Below are 19647 nucleotides of genomic sequence, written 5' to 3'. Positions count from 1 at the left end.
TAAAGAAAACTCATTAGACTGACAAAACAATGTTTGAAATGCAACTTTATTGGATATGGTTTTGTTGTATGCTATATATTTTGATGGTTTTGACAGTGATATAAGTGTCATGTTATTACACCACAAAGTCTGCTGTAATAGTCCTCTTAGACCCCAGCAGTTTTTTTTTCTGCTTTTTCATTTTTTTTTTAAGATCAATACGTTATAGTTCTTTGCTATGTTTAACGATCTGCACCATTCACAAAACAAGTTAGATCCTGCCATCGCTAATATTATAGCATCTTTAAGCAGTCGTTCGATTAAAATCTTATTAATCTTTCTCTCTTTGGAAGTTGATAAGACAGAAAATATATTGATTATTGTGTTACAGAGAAACCACAAAGCCTTCTTTCCTGACGACATTCTCATGTCAGAAAACTTACTTAAAGTTATAGCTTTACTTCTGATTGTTACAAAGCACCAATACTGGAGACTCCGTCCGCAAAATGCTAAACTGCTAATGCTCTCTCTCTCTCTCTCGCTCTCTTTTTTCTCTCACTTTCTCTCTCTCTCTTTTTCTCTCTACCCCTCTTTTTCTTCTTTGGTTAGGAGCATATGGAGTTGACAGACGTTATCTTGGAAATTCTCTTCGAGGTAGGTTTATTTTTACAAATTAAGAGTAGAGAATTTACCATCAAGAGTCAGTCTTTGGCTGATTAATAGAAACCAACTATTGTATTATTTCTAAAAATACAAATAAGGCATGTTTCTGTGGAACTGTCTAATTCTTGGCTGTACTATTTTGTCATGTTTAGATCTGGTTAAAGGTGTACCCTGCCATGCCAGCTCCTCCTCTCTAAACTCAGAGAACCCCTATGCCACAATTAAAGACCCTCCTCTTCTGCTGCCAAAGAACACAGAGTGTGGCTACGTGGAGATGAAGTCACCTACGCAGAGAGACTCTCCCTATGCAGAGATACACAACTCCAGTCCTGCAAACAAAAACGTATATGAAGTTGGTAAGTATAGAAAAGGTTCCACGTCATACTTTTTTCTACCAAACAAAATGCCATCTGTATTTTTATGGAAAGTGAAATGTAATTCACTGAAATTTAACATCGTATAATAACAAAAAGTGAATAAAAGTGCGTAATTTGTTCTCAGCATCTGACCTTATAAAATCTTTTTCTACAGAGTTTTGGTATTTTGCCTGTTTAGTAGTACCCATGATTGCATAGCCTAGTTTGTTCTGTTTGTTCATCACCTGGTCTATGTGAAATTGTATGTTTATAGCTGCTCTGTTGTCAGTGATAAAGGAACAAATTTGTAATTACAAATGTAAGTAATCACTGATATTATTTTTATGTTAATTGTCAGTAGATTGCTGTGGTATAACAGGAATAAAACTCTTTGGTATCATCACAACACTCAGTGTTGATTGTTTTCCTTTAAGCTTGGTCAAGTAAAGGCTTGTCTCGTGTACAGAAAAGACATTGAGCTGCTTGTTCTAGCACATGTGTGAATCTCCTTCTCTGTCTTTTCAGAGCCAACAGTTAGTTCAGTCTACACATCTACCAGCAACAACTGCAACGGACCATTTGGCCAGGATCCGTACGACTTACCAAAGAACAGCCACATCCCCTGTCATTATGACCTGCTGCCCACGCGAGACAGCACGCCGTCCCCCCACAAAGAGCTGGAAAATGAATGAGCTCTTAGAGACCTGACCAAAACACACCATTCCCACTGCAACCAACACACCTTCTGTGGTTCCTTCAGACTCACTTAGTGGCTTATTATACACTACCTGCATATCTCCACATCAGTATACTACTTTTGTAAATTTTCTTTTTTTTTACACCCCTTTTAGTTCAGTTTATTCTGTACTGTCATGATAATCATTCTTAATCTTCTTCTTTCTATTACAATAAGAAACATATTTTAATTCCTGTTTCCAGAACGTTTCTCTCAGTTAAAGTCTTATAGCAAATCCCATACTGGAAATAAGATGGAGATTTATATGAAGGAGGTGATGTTATATAGCAGATTTACGCAGTAACTTTTCTCAAACGAATCATTCCACTGATGAAAACATATCTCTTGGAAATACAGAGTGAACCTCAAATTTATTTTTGTAAAAGAGACTTATTCAGTATTTGATGTTGGAAAGGAGTTTGTGATTTGTGAGTTGAGGATTGTGTTTTTTTATATTTAGAGTTAATATTACCATCATCTATTTTGAAAATTTGTATTTTCTGTGCAAAACTCCATTATCACGGCTGTTTTAGGAGCTAAGGATGCACCGATCCGATACTGGGTATATTATCAGGGCTGACTTTGTTCTGAACTGCTAGATCGGAACTGCTGGATTTGACATCTAATCATGTGGCATCAGTGCAATGCCTAAAAGCATGCAGATATGTCAAGATCTCAGTTAATGTTCTCATAAAAAATCAGAAGGGCAAAAAATATCTTCTAAAGATCTTAATACATTTCACTCTGACATGGTTGTTGGTTCCAGATAGGCTGATTTAAGTATTTCAGAAAGTGCTGAACTACTGTGATTTTCACACACATCCTCTCTAGAGACAAGATTAGAAAATATCAAGGGGATGTTTCTCTAGTTTGTAACCCTGCAGTTGACTGGAAGCGCAGGTGTCTTTCCCGTCGGCTCGAAGCAGTCTGGTCACTGTTCTCTGACCTCTCTCATCAACAAGGTGCTTCAATCTGTAGAACTGTGGCTTATTTCTGAAACACACAAACCATACCTTCTGGAACCGACAACCAGACCACGGTCAAAGTACTGAGATGATTTTTTTTCCACATTCTGCAACAGCTCTTGGCCTCTATCTGCAAAAAATTATACATGCCATGAAAGTGTCAATACTGGGTGAGATCGTTACTCAACATCAGTATCAGATCAATATCACGAATTGTTATATTCTCAGATTCAGATATTGGCATTAATATTTAAAATGTAAAACGTGTCATTTGGTGCATCCCTGTTAGCAGGCTTTGTTATCATCCATACTAAATTTAACCAAAGGTAAAAGTGCCATAATTAATGCTTTGTTTCTTCATCTGTATTGACTCTTTTGGTATTTATTAGATGTCTGTTCATCAGTTCTCTTCTGTGTAGCTCAAAGGCCTATACTCACCAAGTCACTAATACTGTGATCAAAGTTACAGTTAACTTTCGATTCCAGTTACAGTAACAAACTTCTGTCTGTAATGACTTGATTCCTTTTATCCAATCACCAGTGTTTGTCATTTAGACATTTTAGATTTAGTCATTTAGACATTATTTAAATGGAAATAATTGATACAACATCAAAATACAACCTTAATACAGGATTGAAAATAAAATGCTTAAGCTGGACTTTTGCGGTGAAGTGAAGTTGACATTAATATCAATTCTGGGTCAAGGGTTTTGTTGTATTTGGACACATAACCTTTTTAAGGCTTTGGTATTTATATGTCATGTGAAAGTTTGAACACAGACAGCCGACAGTCTTAACCTACTCTGAGCCAGACGTTACATTTGTATAATAATAATGATAATATGCATTTGTATAATTGTATATAGCTGTTATTCATAGAAAAGAAAAGCCATGGGACATTGGACATTATGTTTGGGACGTGTGTGAAAAATACACCCAATACCATGTCTCCTGGTTTTAATGTTAATTAGTATTTCATGGAAATCTCTGCTCTGCCTTTTTATTTAGGTTTAGTTCCAGTTAAAAAAAAAAGCCCTTACAACTTACTACATGTCAATTGGTATTTACACATGCAGAATATTTCAGTCATTACCGTCCTTGATGGTAATCCATATTAGTGACTAGTACAGATACATTTGGCACTTATTTCAGTACTAAGTTTACTTTTTTTTTTAAACTCCTTATCAGGACAAATGTTGCTTAGAAGAATAATACCATTCAATATCATTCAAAATGACATTTCTATATTGATCTATAATTTTACACTATTTTCTTTACAGTAATTAGACATTGATAGATTATGGTTGGAAATGCCAGTGCAGAATTGTCTCAGCAGATCTGGGAGTTTATATAAGTGTTATGTATATATCTTTATTTTCCTTAATATTGTGTGTTTTATAAGAACGGAATGAAATTGCACAGCTGTCATCCTTTTCCCCAAAGAAAACCCATGACATTGGTATTTGCCTCCATATTCCCACTTTTCTTACTTGCTTTGTTTTGTATTTTATTTTTCTGTAGTGTATGTGTACTGTATGTGAAATTTGGCTTTACAATAAAATGACAAAATGTGTCACGTCATTTACACATGATATATATGATGTGCTACACTTCGAGATTAACATATTTAGATTAAGGGTAGAATTTCCAAATAAAATAAAATAAAATAAAATTATAACAACATGATCATCATATCGACATGCACATGCTATGCATTTTAACAAAGTGGAAAATCTGTTATATACATGTTGAGCTATGAATTATTTCTCTCAGTGTGTTGTACTGGATAAACAGAATTCGATACAGGTAATGATGTTTAGAAATTTCACTTCAGGTTCCTACATACTGAGGTAGCTGAAGCTGCTCGTTTTCACCAGTGGGATAATTAGAGCTGTGTATGCCCACCGTTGTTCCCTTCAGAAGTCCACAAGCAGTTCCTTTGTCTTGCTGACATTTAGAAACTTATGATTGGCCTGGTACCATTGGGGCAGCCTTTTCTGATGGTGTTAAGACACAAAGCACTGCTGCTTGTTGTTCAAGCACAGACTTCAGCAGTGGTATGGTATCTCTTTCATGCTGTTGGAAGCCATTTAAAAGTATTGCCTTTTATATGACTTTTCCATGGCATCTACCATAAAATAATTAAACCCATATAGATAAAACACTTCAATCTTGTATTAAACACAAATTTTTTGAGACCGTCTTGCCTTTTTGATTAAGCTCCGTGGTTCATATGTTCTTTCTTTCTTTCTTTCTTTCTTTCTTTCTTTGATGTAGACAATGGCATTGCTCTTTTATTTAATTACTTATTTAATTGAACTTATTTAATTTACTTATTTATTTAATTACTTATTTAATTTAATTGAATTTAATTACTCCATGAATGGAGTGTGTTTGGCTCTGCAGTGTCTATGAGGCACGTTTATTATTGTCGGTGATTAGTTATGATTTGGTGATTGATTTGTCTGTTCATATGGTTTGTGAATGGTGACTGTTTGTTTTTATTTTCCATATGAATGAATAAATGAATATAAAATTCCGAAATCCAATCACATGACGCGCCTGCACGTGAGGCCCCGCCCACTTCTACTTCAGACGTGGCAATTCCTGACGTCATTCAAACGCGGCCATTTTCGACAGGGCTAATCGAGTTTGACTGTCGTTCTGGAGTTGATTGGATGCAATTACAAATTTACACGGACGTATTGCCTAAGAAGACTAACGTGTCAGGTAAGAGCGTGTCATTGTCTATTTTTAAAAATCGTCATAGCAGTTTTTTTTATTTGTCCAGGTTGTACTCTTGCTAACTAGCTAGCGTCTCTAAGTAACGTAAACTTAGCTACCAGGCTAAATAGCAGCTCTAGTCACCATCTTCGTTAGTTAGCTAGATCGCTTGCTAAACTGGATAACCGTGCATAACGATAAATAAACTTTATTTTGTGTCTCTATACAAAAATGCCACGTTACTTACTTTTCAGATGAAATTTGCACGCTTCAGTGTAATTAGCTGTTAGCTGTGCTATGGCTGTGTTCCAAACGGCTCTCTAGTAGATATGAAGTGCACTATGTAGGGCACTAAGGCGTTATCTCACGCTGTAAGCGATGCCTCGATATAGTGAACATGGAGGTGTTTGAGATTAAGCCCAAGTCTTACTGTTTCTTTTTTTTTTGAGTTTATGTGGAATATTCATCAGTAGTGCACTAGCGAAGTGCAGAGAATAAAGCACTAAATACCTCGTTACAATGGGATTGTCTTTGAGCTTCACATCGTATTTTGTTTTTTATAGCCTGTAAATCTTTGAATACGTGGCAACACGAAGTCGTATTGCGTCTTAAACAAACACCAATTTAGTCACTGACTTATGACTTTCTGTTCCTGAAGTAACAACAAAAAATAACGTTCAATTTCGAAGCTGGTGCTGTTTTATCTGTCAATTGGAGAGCAAAAAAAAAAAAAACTTTTGGTGTGTGTGTATGTATGTGTGTGTATGTATGTGTGTGTATGTATGTGTGTGTATGTATGTGTGTGTGTATGTGTGTGTGTGTGTATATGTGTGTGTATATGTGTGTGTATATGTGTGTGTATATGTGTGTGTATATGTGTGTGTATATGTGTGTGTATATGTGTGTGTATATGTGTGTTTGCCCTTCTAGAGAATTTCGTCCTTACATCCTGTATTGTTTGTTACTGAAGTGTTACTCACTAAAAAGTCCACAAGAGGAAGGTAAACTAGGGGCTTAAATAACATACTTTCTACAGTGTTGTCCCTCGATTTAAAATACTATTAGGTGGTGTTTAGAAGAACAGAGAGTGGAGTGTGTGGTTGTTGACATATGGGTTTGGGTCTGATGGATGTTATAAATACATAAGATTAACACTATTATTATAGTCATACTGTGTGTCTTGTCACCTACTGTACATTCGCTCAGATATTCTGGGGTCTATTACTAAGAGGTTAGTAGTTAGAATGATACATTTTTGGATAGACAGATAGAGATATAGATGACACAACAATTCATTTCACCACATTTTTTCCCCTTGACCCTTTGTTTGCTGTCATATGTAACAATGCCAACTGAACTTTAAATAAATATTTACATTATAATTATACTTTTTTTTTAAATAATTAGATTTGTATGAAATTAGTTTTAGCTTCATTAAATTAATTAAACCTAGTGTTTCATTCAACTCCTAAACAAACGACTTATTCAGAATACTTACTCCTAAGATTGCTGAAATAAACGTCCCCCTGATTGGGATTTAGTGAAGTCTAGATATAAGTGTCTGTTGTCTTCACGTTTCATGAAAACATCCATGGAAGCATTGTGATAAAAATGCACTGTGACAGTAAAGATATTGCCCATCTATTTATTTAAAAAATGGCTCTCATATGCGAGTCGTCTCTCTCTTTGTTCATCTAAAATAAAGCCTCTCTAGAACAGTAGCTGTATCTACATCAACATAAAAATAGAGCGAGTACCATATGAGCCTGAGACTCTCACTAATCAGTGAAGTGCCTAAAAAAGGTTTGAGCTGGCTTAGAAATTGCGCAGACTGTCACCATGTATTACACTCAACAAGTGATTTGATATCGATTTGAATTATGTTTATCACTTGGTCAGGGTTTCGAGAATTGAAAGTGCACTGCATAATTCAATTGAACTGTGTTTTATTCCAAGTGGTTTAATGGGCAGCGGAATACATTGTACAATGGGTAGTCAATAAATACGGATTAACGATGCAGAACAGTTGGCAAATATTATTTAACGCATCACTTCAGGAGACACCTCCATGGTATTGTTTTCATACTGCATTACTCTATTCTTCAGTGGTTGTGTACTGTAGCTGCTTACTGACTAGAGATGTGATGTGAATGTACACAAGCAACTGCAACACATGCGATGGGATGCTCAGTCTGTATTTACGTCACCTCTCTCCCTTCTATGGAGAAAACTAAGACGTGCCTGAACAAACAAAATCTGAAACCGGGTATAAAATAATGTAATGATTGACTCTCTGTACCTGTACGCTTACAGCCAAGTTTCTTACACAGATATAGTGTGGTTAATAAAGGATAGGGTAAGTGGCCACATTAATAGGAATGTCTGTACATGTGTGCAATACATGTATCAATCCTGTTGCTGTTGTTGTTATCCTCCTTTATTCCTAAAGTCCAAAAGCTTTAAGGCATACTTTTATTTTAATGGACTTTTTTCTAGTTGATTCATATAAAAAGTTTTTAATGAAGTGATGCAATATTTAGATTTTTTAAAAAATCTTTTGTTTCGATTTTTTTCCCCATGTCATCGTAGCCGGCATAGCAAGCAAACAAACTTTACTTTAAATAACAACCTGTTTGAAATGAACTGCTATTGTTCTGCAAATAATAAAAAAAAAGCCTGTATAGAAGAACTGATCCCTGGTTGTTGACAGAAGCAAAATACTTTACTCTAGTCTGCTTGTATGATCCATTGTGATGGTGTACTGAAGCCTTTGAATTAATTGTGATTTTTCCTGCCTCAGGCAAGATTAAGGAAAGATGATGGAAGAGAGCGGAATAGAGACCACGCCGCCCAGCACTCCTCCACCTCCCCTTAGCACCGCTGTTGCCATCAGTCCACCACCTCTCACCGTGGGTAAGACCTGAGCAAAGCTTTTATCACATGAAATAAAATCAGACTTTAAGCTGTCCTTTTTTAAAAAAAAAAAACTCTGTCCTTTGTTTCTTTTCATATTTAAGTCATAAAGATAGAGCATTCATATTTAATCAGGGATGTTTTGTGGTTCTGCAGCTCAAGAAGTTATTACCCTAGACAGGGATGTCCATTAGGGTTGATTTAATCAGTATAGCATTGATTAAATCTGTATACCATTTGAAGCACAATTAAGAAACATTCTGCATGGAAAAAACAACACTGTGTGTTCTGAACAAAAGTAGCTTACAAGCTTCAAGCTACAGTTTAAGCTACATGCACTTCTCTTTAAGGAGATGGGACACAGACAAAGGGTGGAGAACTGAACAGGGTGATTATAGAGTGTTATAAATTCCCATCATCATTCGTTCCCAAACAGCAGGTGTGTTACAACACAGTTGTGTGTAATTGTTTTTTTTTTTAATTATACACTTGTCTACTTTTTAACTTTGCAGTACTTCTTTTAGTCATTTTGTTAGCTAGTTTGTAATGTGTAATAGCAAAAGACCTGAAAAATTCAGGGAAAACCACATTTTAGTACTGCTTGTCAATTGTTTTCTTTGCTTGCGCAGATCTGGCAACCCAGATAGCTCATAGCATAATTTCCTCTTATATGATTATAATATAAGGTACAGTTATAATAACTGCAGAGCTACAAAAATGCAAAATCAGTGCTCTATTAATTATGCATCAAATGTAGTTACACCGTTTAAACACCAGAGGACACAATCCACACAACCTATTAAGTTAAAATATATAGATAGCATGTTGGTCATGTGATCACATTCTTTTGTTGAGAGTCCGTACAGTTACATGTGTGAAGTGACCAGTGGTGCAAGATCACAATGACTGATGTACTGTTGTTTACATGGTTACACAGCTATACAGTAACAGTGAAAGAGCTCTTTAGTCATCTGCACTTCCGGCGGAGGAGGCCACCAATCCCGGGCATTTTAGCCAACTTTGGAGGTTTGTTTCCACAGGCAGTTAATATGACGCGTAAGGAGATCATTACAGTTCACTTTGTGATCATTTTCCATGGGTCAGTTTTTTTAAATGTAGTTATTTATTTTTACAATATGGTGAAACTGTTGTACATTTTGTTTATAGTATTAAACATCTGTTTGCAGGGTTTTTTGAAAGGATTTTCAGCATTTAAGTATTTAGTTTTATAGAGACAAAAACACACATTGTTTTGCCTTGTTGATTATTCACAAATAAAAACGAGGCTTATTTTTTATTCTAGAAAATTTTGTCCAAATTTTTCAGAGAATCGAATTGAACTGAATCTTGAAGCCAGTATCGGGACCTGTGTGTATTGTTACACCCAAAATCATGAATAAACAGAAATCCTGAGAGTAAACAGGACTCTGCAGCAACTCTTCCCAATGTTACATAATGGCAGTCACCTTCAGGAAGCCAGAAAAATAATTCTGTATACTTTTATATTTTTTCTAAGCTTATTCTGCATACAGAAGTCTTTTCATTAATGCCAATTAGAAATGAAATGCCTAATGATCTAGATGACTGTTTACTGGTTTTGACACGAGTCTTTATTTAATAAGAGCTTCATTTATTAACACATTATCTCCTTTACTGAACATGTAATTCCTCATTAGTCCTCAGCTTTCCAACATTTCACAGCAGTTATTTTTGCTCGCTCTTAAGTCTGCTCTCTCAGGAAAATTAGTGCCTGTGGAACAGATTGAGATGTTGATATATTGATTTATATTTATGCATTTCCTTTTTATACAGTCAGTCTGGAAGCGTTGGAGTGATTTCCGCAACAGACACAAGCTCTTAGCTACTTATTTAGCTTCAAAAGCTAATCAACTTTGTAAGATTTCTCACTGCCAATTCGCTCGTTATGACTAATGCTGTGTTTTTAGTATTTTCAATGAAAGCTATGCTTTAGGATAAAAAGATGAAGGTAAATGTGCTTTCGGTGACTTAACTAAACGAAATATTTCCCTTTATATATAGTCACCTATTTAACTAGGTTAGTTTACAAGAGGAGTAATGTGCAGAAAACTACATGATCATGGACGGTGCTAGATGCTACTATAGTGTTTTTATTCAGCCACAAGAGCTTTAGTGAGTATTATTAGGTGCTGTAATGTTCCAGTTCATCCCAATGGTGTTGCTGATCTTGCATAAGGATGGGGTTAAAGTCAGGGCTCTGTGTAGGCCACCTGAGTTCTTCCACAACAGTCTTGGGAAGCCATGTCTTCACGGACTACACTTTGTGCATTGTCATGCTGGAACAGGTCTGATCAGCTTAGATCCATTTGAAAAGAAATTGCATTGCTACAGAATACAAAGGCATTCTACACTCCTGTCCAACATTTTGGGGAAGAACCACATATAGGTATAAAGGTAAAGTGTCCACAAACATTTGACCATATAGTTTAACTCAGCTTTTTTTACAGGGGTTTGTGAAATGACTTGTGCATCAGGACTAAAGAAGCCTTGTGAGTGCACAGCCAGATATAGAAATGGCAGAATCTGTGAATATACATTATTTTGGAAATCCTCCATGTTCTCTTGCCATTTCTCTTTAGGTCCTAACCAGTTACCAAACCATTAATAAGATGTTAATAATCTTGCATTTGTCAAATAGGCACAATTTAGGATTTCAAGAGCTTCTACACTCTCATATTCTCAGTATTTATTTTACAAACCTGTCAAAATATACTGTAATAATACAAGATTGGATTTAAAATGTTTTTAGTAAACTATATTCAATGTCTGGACTACATTCTACCTCGCTTTGCTTTGGATATAATCATTAGCTACTATAAAAGTAAACGGTAATGAATTCCTGTAGAGTGCTGTTATCTGTGAGTGATTAATGGATGTCCAGCTGCTGCAGGAGTCCTGGAGAGCAGCATATCACACTAATGTAAGTAGAAGAGCTGCAGCGTTTGTCTGGAGGCTCCTCAAGGAAATTAATCAGTTAACTAACTTTGAAGAGACCTTTTATAGTAGCTATAAGTAGTTATAATTGTAGCTTTGGGCAAAATATTTTCAGTTGGCATCACAGCTTTGTGATGCACTCGCTCAGTCATCTCAGTGCCCGTAATGCCCATCAGTGAGGCTTCGAATCATTTCACCAGACTTTAGAGGACTTTAACTATGATGAAATGGCCACCTAATGTCTTTTTACAGTGGCTATCTATTATTATTATTATTATTATTATTATTATTATTAGTAGTAGTAGTAGTAGTAGTAGTAGTAGTAGTATTGCTGCTATTATTTATATGCTCGTCATGCATATTAAAATGACTCTGATCACAACACTGGCTTTGTGTTCTTTGCTTTCATCTGTTTTATGCTATTTTCATATCAGCTTTTTGATAAGAACCGAGAAAAGCAGAAAGAAACAGAAAGTAAATAAAACAAGGCCATGCTGAAGCAATGGGTTCAGTCTAATATCAGTCAGCTCCCTAGCTCACTCATTTATACACAAAGGGTATAAAAACACTTGTCTGTCTCTGCTCATTTACATGGACACTCCCACAATTGACCATATATGGTATCTAGACATCCTTTCAGCAGGTAGATTTTAAAACTAATCTTATATTAGGCTATACTGATTAAATGTGTTAAAAATGACAAACAAATATTAAACATTTAACAGCTCCATCCTGCAAGTCAGCTGTATGTTCACAGAATCTGAACCTTTGGGATTAGTTTAACTGATTTATTTTTTAGCACTTGAACTGCTATGAGTGAAAGCCAGTGATTGAGCGATGTTCCTGTTTAAATGTGTCTGTTGCTTATCTGTTTAGGAGAAATTGGATAGATGAGCAGTGATGGTTTTTGATAAACACTCAATGATTAGGAAATTCCCGCTGTATTCCCAATTTACTTTCAAAACTACTTGTGGCCATATGTAGTGAGCTGAAAGCACTAGGACTGATGCCTGTATTTGCACCTTTGTTTTCCTACCCAACATGGCCCAGAACTTTGGTAAATATTTATTATGGTTTTTGGGGTGGGTGTGGCTGACAAACCACTCTTGTGAATAAATAAATGGGCCATTTTAAGCAAACATTTGGTTTGTTTTCATAATGATCACACATCATCATTGTGTATTTTGCTTGATAATAGAATGTCCTACATCACGCTAGTATCAACCGCAAGAGAATTATATGTTCTGTTCTTCCACCAATGCAGATATTTGTATTATTGCAATTAAACATTTTTTTCTCTTTTTAGGTCTTTCTAGTCCAGTGAACCTTCCTGGCACCACAGGCATCTCTAGCTTTGCCCCTGAGGGCTTCTCCACACCAGCACCCCCTACAGCCGTGACCTCCACCTTGCCACCTATTCAGTCTTCCCCTGTTCCTCCATTTTCCCTCAGCCCCATGAAGCCGCTGTCTACAGCCTCTCAAGGTTTTGCTCCTCCCCTGGCTGGGAGTGTGGCTTACAGCAGTCCACATGTCCATACTGCTCCACCTCCTTCATGTCCGGTGATGTCTACTCCGCCAGTGGGTCCACCCACTACCGGTTTCAGCCCTCATGCAGCATATGACATTACGCGCGGACACGCTGGCCGTACTCCACAGACTCCACTGATGCCCAGCTTCTCCAGTGTGCCACCCATGCCAGGTTTGTGTGCTACAGTAGTGGACTACTGAGTGAACAAGTGACCTTACACACTTGTAACAGAATATGGTATAAACTTGAATATCCTGTAATAGAATTTCTGTCTACATGCAGTTAACTGAAAACCAACACAGAGATTTAGCATTTGTAATTAAATCGGAGTGAGGTATGTGCTGTTGAAAGCAGAGGATCAGGAGCTGTATTTGTTTTATGTTTTCCAAGTCGGTGGGAAATGAGGTTTCTAAGTGGAATGAAGCTTACGTATTTCGGCTAAGTGTAGACATCACATTCAAGTCGCATTAATGTGCCAACTGCCCCTGCTTTCTGACATTCACACTATCTTCTATGTTGTGTAAGGGCAGCTTGGAACGCCTCAATAGAATAGCTGTCAGAATTATAAAATATTTACCAATATCAAAAGTGATTTAAGAGCCTTCTGTATTTCTTCATTCAAGTTTGTTATCAGTGTTGTTTTCTGTCTTTAGGTGTGGTCACAAACCCAATGATGCAACAGCCAGTGATGTCTGGGGGTTTAGGGGTTGTCTCGCCGATTACTTTCCCAGAGGATCATGATGATCCTATAGCTATACAGAACAGCACTTCTGGAGGTGGAATATGGGGCTTCATCAAGGTAACTGGCCACAAAACAAACCCTGCTGTTACTAAAATGGAGAATTCATTATTAAGATGAACCATTTTCTTTCATCTGGATTTGAGAGCCCTTCACCTGCTTGATAGTTTTTTCTTTTCTTTTAAACCACAAGTTTGCTGAACTGTCCACTTCCCTTTGAAGGGAAGTGTGGCTTTTATCCCAGTTTATCCAGGCAGGGAAGCAGCACTAAGAGTTAAACCCTCAGTGGCTGACTGGGTTTCCTGCCTGGGAATTGAATTGCTGCTGGACTCCACTTGAAAAAAGATTTAAGATCCTGTTTTTTATCTTCTAGATGGGAATTTTGCCCTCTCACATATATGATTGTTTTCAGGGTGTGGCAGGTAATCCTATGGTGAAGACGGTCCTGGACAAAACCAAGCACTCTGTGGAGTCCATGATCACCACATTAGACCCTGGAATGGCTCCATACATTAGTAAGTACATCTATTTTTTTTTTTTAGAATCCACATTTATATGCTTGGTTACACAAAATTCATTGAACTTTACTGCGTGTGACAGAATCAGGAGGTGATCTGGACATTGTGGTGACCTCTGATAAGGAGGTGAAGGTAGGAGCAGTGCGGGATGCCTTCCAGGAAGTATTCGGCATGGCCATGGTGACTGGGGAAGCAAGTCAATCCAACATTGCTCCTCAGCCACTGGGGTACGCAGCAGGAGTCAAGGTGAGTCGCTCTTATATTTGTCCTTGCTCTGTTTTAATCTTAAGGGACTTTACCTCTTTTCTGGTCAGGCTTGTCTTTTCCTGTATTAGAACCGTGAATATTCCTCAACGTTTTGGTCAGAGACCTTCGACACAATGCAGGTTTTGAACTGTAATTTAAATTAAGCCTGTGAATGATCATCTACACATGATGAATGATCGTAAAATCTTTCTGTATTCTGCTCCTTTCGTTATTAGCAAGCTGATGTTCCTCAATATTGTACTGAAATTAACATTGCACTTATTCATCCTGGCTTTCCTTAATTACATCAAAGTACTGCATTCCTTGTTTCGCTTCACCTTTTTTGTACTAATATGACTTTAATACAGGACATACTTTAGTAATATTTTTAATAGTGGTATGTTAGTCAGACTTGAGTAATATCTTTTGACCTGTGATGTGAGACAGATTAGAGACAGATTACCACATCGCATAGGAATTTGCAGACATTTTTGCAAGAGGCTACATTAGAAGGCTACATTAGAAGCTTTGCTGGTGGTCTTAATCTGTATTAATACACTGTAACATGGGACTGGGCAAAACACACTGGAGCTTTCTTGCCCTTGGGGCTAGTTTTGCATCTGTTCACCCATGTTTTTACATAGATGTGGCATTTCTTGATGTGTCCTTACAACTGGTAAAAATGATAAAATGGGTAAAATCTTTTCTGTAGTCTTATAAATGTGTGTGTTACTTCACCTTTGCAGGGGGCCCAGGAGCGCATTGACAGTCTACGCCGTACCGCAGTAATCCACGAGAAACAGCCTGTGGTCTCTGTGGAGAACTTTATAGCAGAGCTCTTCCCAGACAAGTGAGCAGAAAACAACCCATCCTTTTCACACCACTGCATGTCCAGAGTCTACTTCTTTCTTTTTTCTCTACATCTGTCCTTTAGATTGACTTTGGACCTCCTGTTGTTATTGCAGCATGCACTGTAATTTCGTCCAGTTACCCTGCGTGAAGCGGCCTCTCAAGGTGACAATTTATAAGCCAAATTAGCTGTCATCCTTGCAGAAAGCGTATTTATCACCGATGCTGCTTACAAAGACATTTATAAATTCAGAGGTGTCAATTCTGTAATTATTTAAAAAATCGCCTGTCTCAAAGCCTCGGTTTAAATGACACCTTTTGTATCCGATCCAAGAATGTGATGGCATGCTCAGCTGGTGAGCGCGGTGAAAAAGTTGTATTGAGTAGCTGCTGTCGTTCTCATGCATATGAAGAATGCTAATGTCCAGATTAAATCTGTGGGTGGCATTAAAAAGGAAACGCTGTAAGCAAGGCCAGGATGAGACGCCCTAAACTGGCCTCTTTTTATCATCTACACAGATTGATCATGAACATTTAGACAAGACTGATTTGCGGAAAGCTGGGAACACTTGGGAGACCGTTAACGTTTCTCAGGGTCCAGGTATTGCTGTAGTGTAATAGCAAATACCACATTCAGGGGCTTCTCCCAAATTATTTTAAATTAAAGGAAGACAACAAACCATCACCTTTGTCTTCTGTGTTTACATTTATGGCATTTAGCAAAGGCCCTTATTCCAAAGCGACTTTTTATAGCGACTATTTATATAATTTATACAGCTCGGCAATTGAGGGTTAAGGGCTCTATCAGGAGCCCAGCAGTGGTAGTTTGGTGGCACTGGGATTCAAACTCGCGACCTTCCGATCAGTCCAACACCTTAACCACTAGGCTACCACATCACATCATTCTGTGTTATGGTTATAGTTTGTGCCTCAGATGATTCATCATCTTTTTCCTTTGCTATTACTTCCTGCTTGCTTTTGCCCATTTTATTCTAATTGTTCTTCTCTTCTCTAGGTGGTTTGACATTGGCTGTCTGATTCTGGATGATCCTGGCAATGGCATCCGCATCGAAACCTTCACACAGACAACTCCTGTAGCTCTGGAACATGTCCAACAGGTACGCAGCATTATTTATGCAATCAGCATCCTTTGACAACAACACCCTCTGCCTCACAGCTCTCTGATGCACTATAAACGCGTAGATGTAAATATAGCAGGTTTGTGATGTTCCCACAGCTGTGTTCTTGACAGCCACAGCCAAGCCTTAGTAATTGGAACGGTGTCATTCATTTGAAGTGCTGTGTAACTTTGTTATGCATCCTGGTAGAAAATCCACCTGTCACACTGTCAACTGGTACAGCAATTAAAAAATGCTCAGTCATGTCAAGCTTTCAAATCTCCTTCAGAGGAGTGCTAGTAAATCTTAATACTAGACTAACGGAGCTCAACATTTCCTGTGCTGACTGCATGCTAAATCGTTTGTGTGTGTATAAAAACATGTAATGCTGTTCCTACAATAAACAAAAAATGGTTGTATGAGCAGACAGGCACCTAAAGATGTAAAAAAAAAAAAAAAAATCATGTTAACAAACTGAATGCTATCCCAATATCAGTTTGTTGTCATATGACTGTCAGAATGTCCATCCTGGTCCTGGTGTTTCATTTTTACACATTTTGGAATAATCAGACTTGTACTAGAAAACTGTGGTTATACTTGGAGATACATGTAAAGGAGATATTACATAGAAATGACATTACAGAGTCTCCGCATTATACATTACTGTCTTATTCTTAAGGATGTTACAGAAATTCTCCTGACAGAAAGACTGAAGATTTAATAATATTCACCAGTAACAGGATAAAAAGGATTAACTGTAGAGGAATTTCAGAATATAGAAAATAGACTTAGTAACATGTTTAGTTTATCTTTAAGCCCCCAGAAATATTTGTCTATGTCTATTTGTCTATTGTCTATTTGTCTATTGTATGTTTTCTCCTGTCTTATTACTTATGGGTTGTTCAGTCGGTTCACTATCACTATATGAATAAATAATTTATTCCCCAAGTATAAAAGATATTATATTAGATATTAGACTCATTTTTTGCCTGTTTTCAGCCCTTCTGTGCTCAATTTCTAGTGACTAGCTCTATGGTGGTAAAGTTCTCTCATCACTCTGTTCACTGTTCTCCTGCAGGCTCAGTCTCTCACCCCACCGGATTACAGTCTGCGCTGGTCTGGGCTGCTCGTGACCATAGGCGAGGTGCTAGAGAGGAACTTTCCCAACATTAGCCGCACAGACTGGCACCTAGCCTTCACCGGCATGTCCCGCAGGCAGATGATCTATAGCGCTGCCAAAGCTCTGGCTGGCACATACAAAATGCAGCTGCCCCCCAGGACGATATAAGAACTTCTAAACACATACTGTACTCTCAGTAAACCGACACTGCCTGTCAGGAAATGGCGCCAAAAAAAATCATTGATGCATTGGATGTCTCAGATTTTTAAAAAATTAGACGTTCGCTAAGAATTCTGATCAGGATTGGTCCATCTTTAATACACATGTATAAAAGGAGGTTACTCGTGTTACAATGGTGAAAAAAAAACTTTTTCTGAACATTTTTTGAACTTGATGTGTCTCAAATGCAGTCTAGGTTATCACTGAGATTAATGTGGAAATGGAGCATGGTGGAAACCATGCTGAGGTCAACAGTGTGGCAGATGATCCTAAATTACATTGACACCCTGGTGTGACATTAGATTGCAAATACCAGATACTGGTACCAGTTTCTCGATACCCGAGCAAGTAAATTTAACAACAGTATTGTTGTTTGTTGCTTTTGAAATATTCAGGAACGAACAAATTACTAATCCAACAAGGACTGAGGGAATTGATCCTGATCTGATCAGTAGACTGTAGCTTTTGTTAGAGATTATAAGATTAGATTATCCATCTATTCATTCGTTACTAATCGTATCAATTATTTTAATACAACATTGCCTTATACAAATAACTTTTTATCAGGCCAATCAGCATCAAAACAACATCTATTTCCCAGCCAAAAAAAAGTAATCAAAAAGGGCTTGGAGTATGGAAAGCACCAGATTATTATTATTTTTTTTTTTTCTTTTTTTTTTTCTGTCACAACAGTTATTTTAGTCATGTACCATGATATTTTTTTATACTTAGCTTTTGTTCATACAGATTCAGACCTACATGCATGTAGTCACTGCATTTTGCCAATAGTTATATTCTATCCACAGTTTCCCCATGAAAAACTGTCTCAATGTTCTTTAGCATTTGTAGAAGTTTGTACGGAGTCTTTCATACAGTCCGTCCAACTTGAATGAATTGATTGAACTCAGGATTGTATTTAATCCATTTTAAAGCACAAATTGTGCAATATATAGAGAGATATTCTGCTACCAAAGGACTTTGCTTCAGTGCAAGTGCTTTTAAACAAAAAATAATTTCATATTTCTAATAGAACATTTGCCTGATTTGCTGCTTAAAGATTTTTACATTACATTTTTGTTTTGTAATTTCATTTGTAAAAGACTAAATAAGAACACTTTATTGTAGCCTGATGACTGGTAACTTTTGTGTTCTTTAAGTACTTACCTTTTAAAGTAGTTCATATAGTGCATATTAGAATATTGAACATTGATGACATTCATGTCTTTTCAGGTGGGGGAAAAAAAAACGGGGTTCATTTCTAGTTCCTATTAACTGAAGTAAAAGAACCAAATTTGTTTTTAAATCAACTTAAACATGAAGCTTGTACAGAATTGTGAAGATTGTCCTTGTTTATTATTCATTTTACTGTTAATGTTTGAAGATTTGAAACCACTCGGAGTGATACAGAAGCCTGGGGAAATCTAAACGTCTCTGTGTATGACCTCTGACAATTTTCACTGTCTTTTTACTTTCTTTTTTAATTAGTATTTTTATTAAAGATGTGTAGTTGTGTACTAATCACAATCGATCCCCAGATGACTAAGATATTGAGTATACAATGTTTAATGTGAGAAAATGATGAGATCTAAGCATGTAATGAAATGGAAGAACAGATACTGCCTTCAACAAAAAGTGTCTTTTTTTTTTTTTTTGTTTTTTGTTTTTTTTTTGTTTTATTGTTAAGACTGCAATACCTATGGATGCATATCTTTGGACCTCCGATAATTGTATTTCCTAAACATTTCTTTTGTCCGCAGAGGAGTAAAGACTTTTCAGAAAACATGCTTTATGTGGTTACTTTTACTTTATTGGATGTTATAGTTGTAAGGGTTACTTCTTCCAGTTCAGTGAAAGTGTTAGAGTATCACATGTTTCAGTTCAGTCACTTTGCGATGTCTCTTTTTACAGTATGTAGGGTGTAATGTTGGCTCTGGCTGAACAAATATGGATTTCCAAGACAGATTTAGGTTTAGTACTCTAGAGAGAAGCTCTGATGCGTAG

At 36.9% G+C, this 19647-nt stretch overlaps 2 protein-coding genes across 3 annotated transcripts in view; both read left to right on the top strand.

Annotated features, from left to right (window-relative positions):
• Positions 1–4272, top strand: part of megf10 (multiple EGF-like-domains 10) — a 51849-nt gene extending 47577 nt beyond the window's left edge. For both annotated transcript variants that reach the window (XM_060895670.1, XM_060895669.1), the window contains 3 exons: positions 589–633; positions 795–998; positions 1524–4272. In XM_060895670.1, coding sequence (XP_060751653.1) covers positions 589–633; positions 795–998; positions 1524–1690 — 416 coding nt within the window. In that variant the 3' untranslated portion in view covers positions 1691–4272. The remainder of the gene's footprint in view (positions 1–588; positions 634–794; positions 999–1523) is intronic.
• A 1033-nt stretch (positions 4273–5305) lies between these two features.
• prrc1 (proline-rich coiled-coil 1) lies at positions 5306–19426 on the top strand. Its single transcript, XM_060895672.1, has 9 exons — positions 5306–5429; positions 8224–8336; positions 12616–13008; positions 13491–13636; positions 13989–14091; positions 14177–14340; positions 15087–15190; positions 16205–16307; positions 17386–19426. The coding sequence occupies exons 2-9, from the start codon at positions 8240–8242 to the stop codon at positions 17593–17595; spliced, it is 1320 nt and encodes a 439-aa protein (XP_060751655.1). The 5' UTR covers positions 5306–5429; positions 8224–8239; the 3' UTR covers positions 17596–19426.
• The last annotated feature ends 221 nt before the right edge of the window (positions 19427–19647 follow it).

Source organism: Tachysurus vachellii, chromosome 20, assembly GCF_030014155.1.
Source record: "Tachysurus vachellii isolate PV-2020 chromosome 20, HZAU_Pvac_v1, whole genome shotgun sequence".
Classification (NCBI taxonomy): domain Eukaryota; kingdom Metazoa; phylum Chordata; class Actinopteri; order Siluriformes; family Bagridae; genus Tachysurus; species Tachysurus vachellii.
This window is presented reverse-complemented; position numbering and strand designations above follow the sequence as displayed.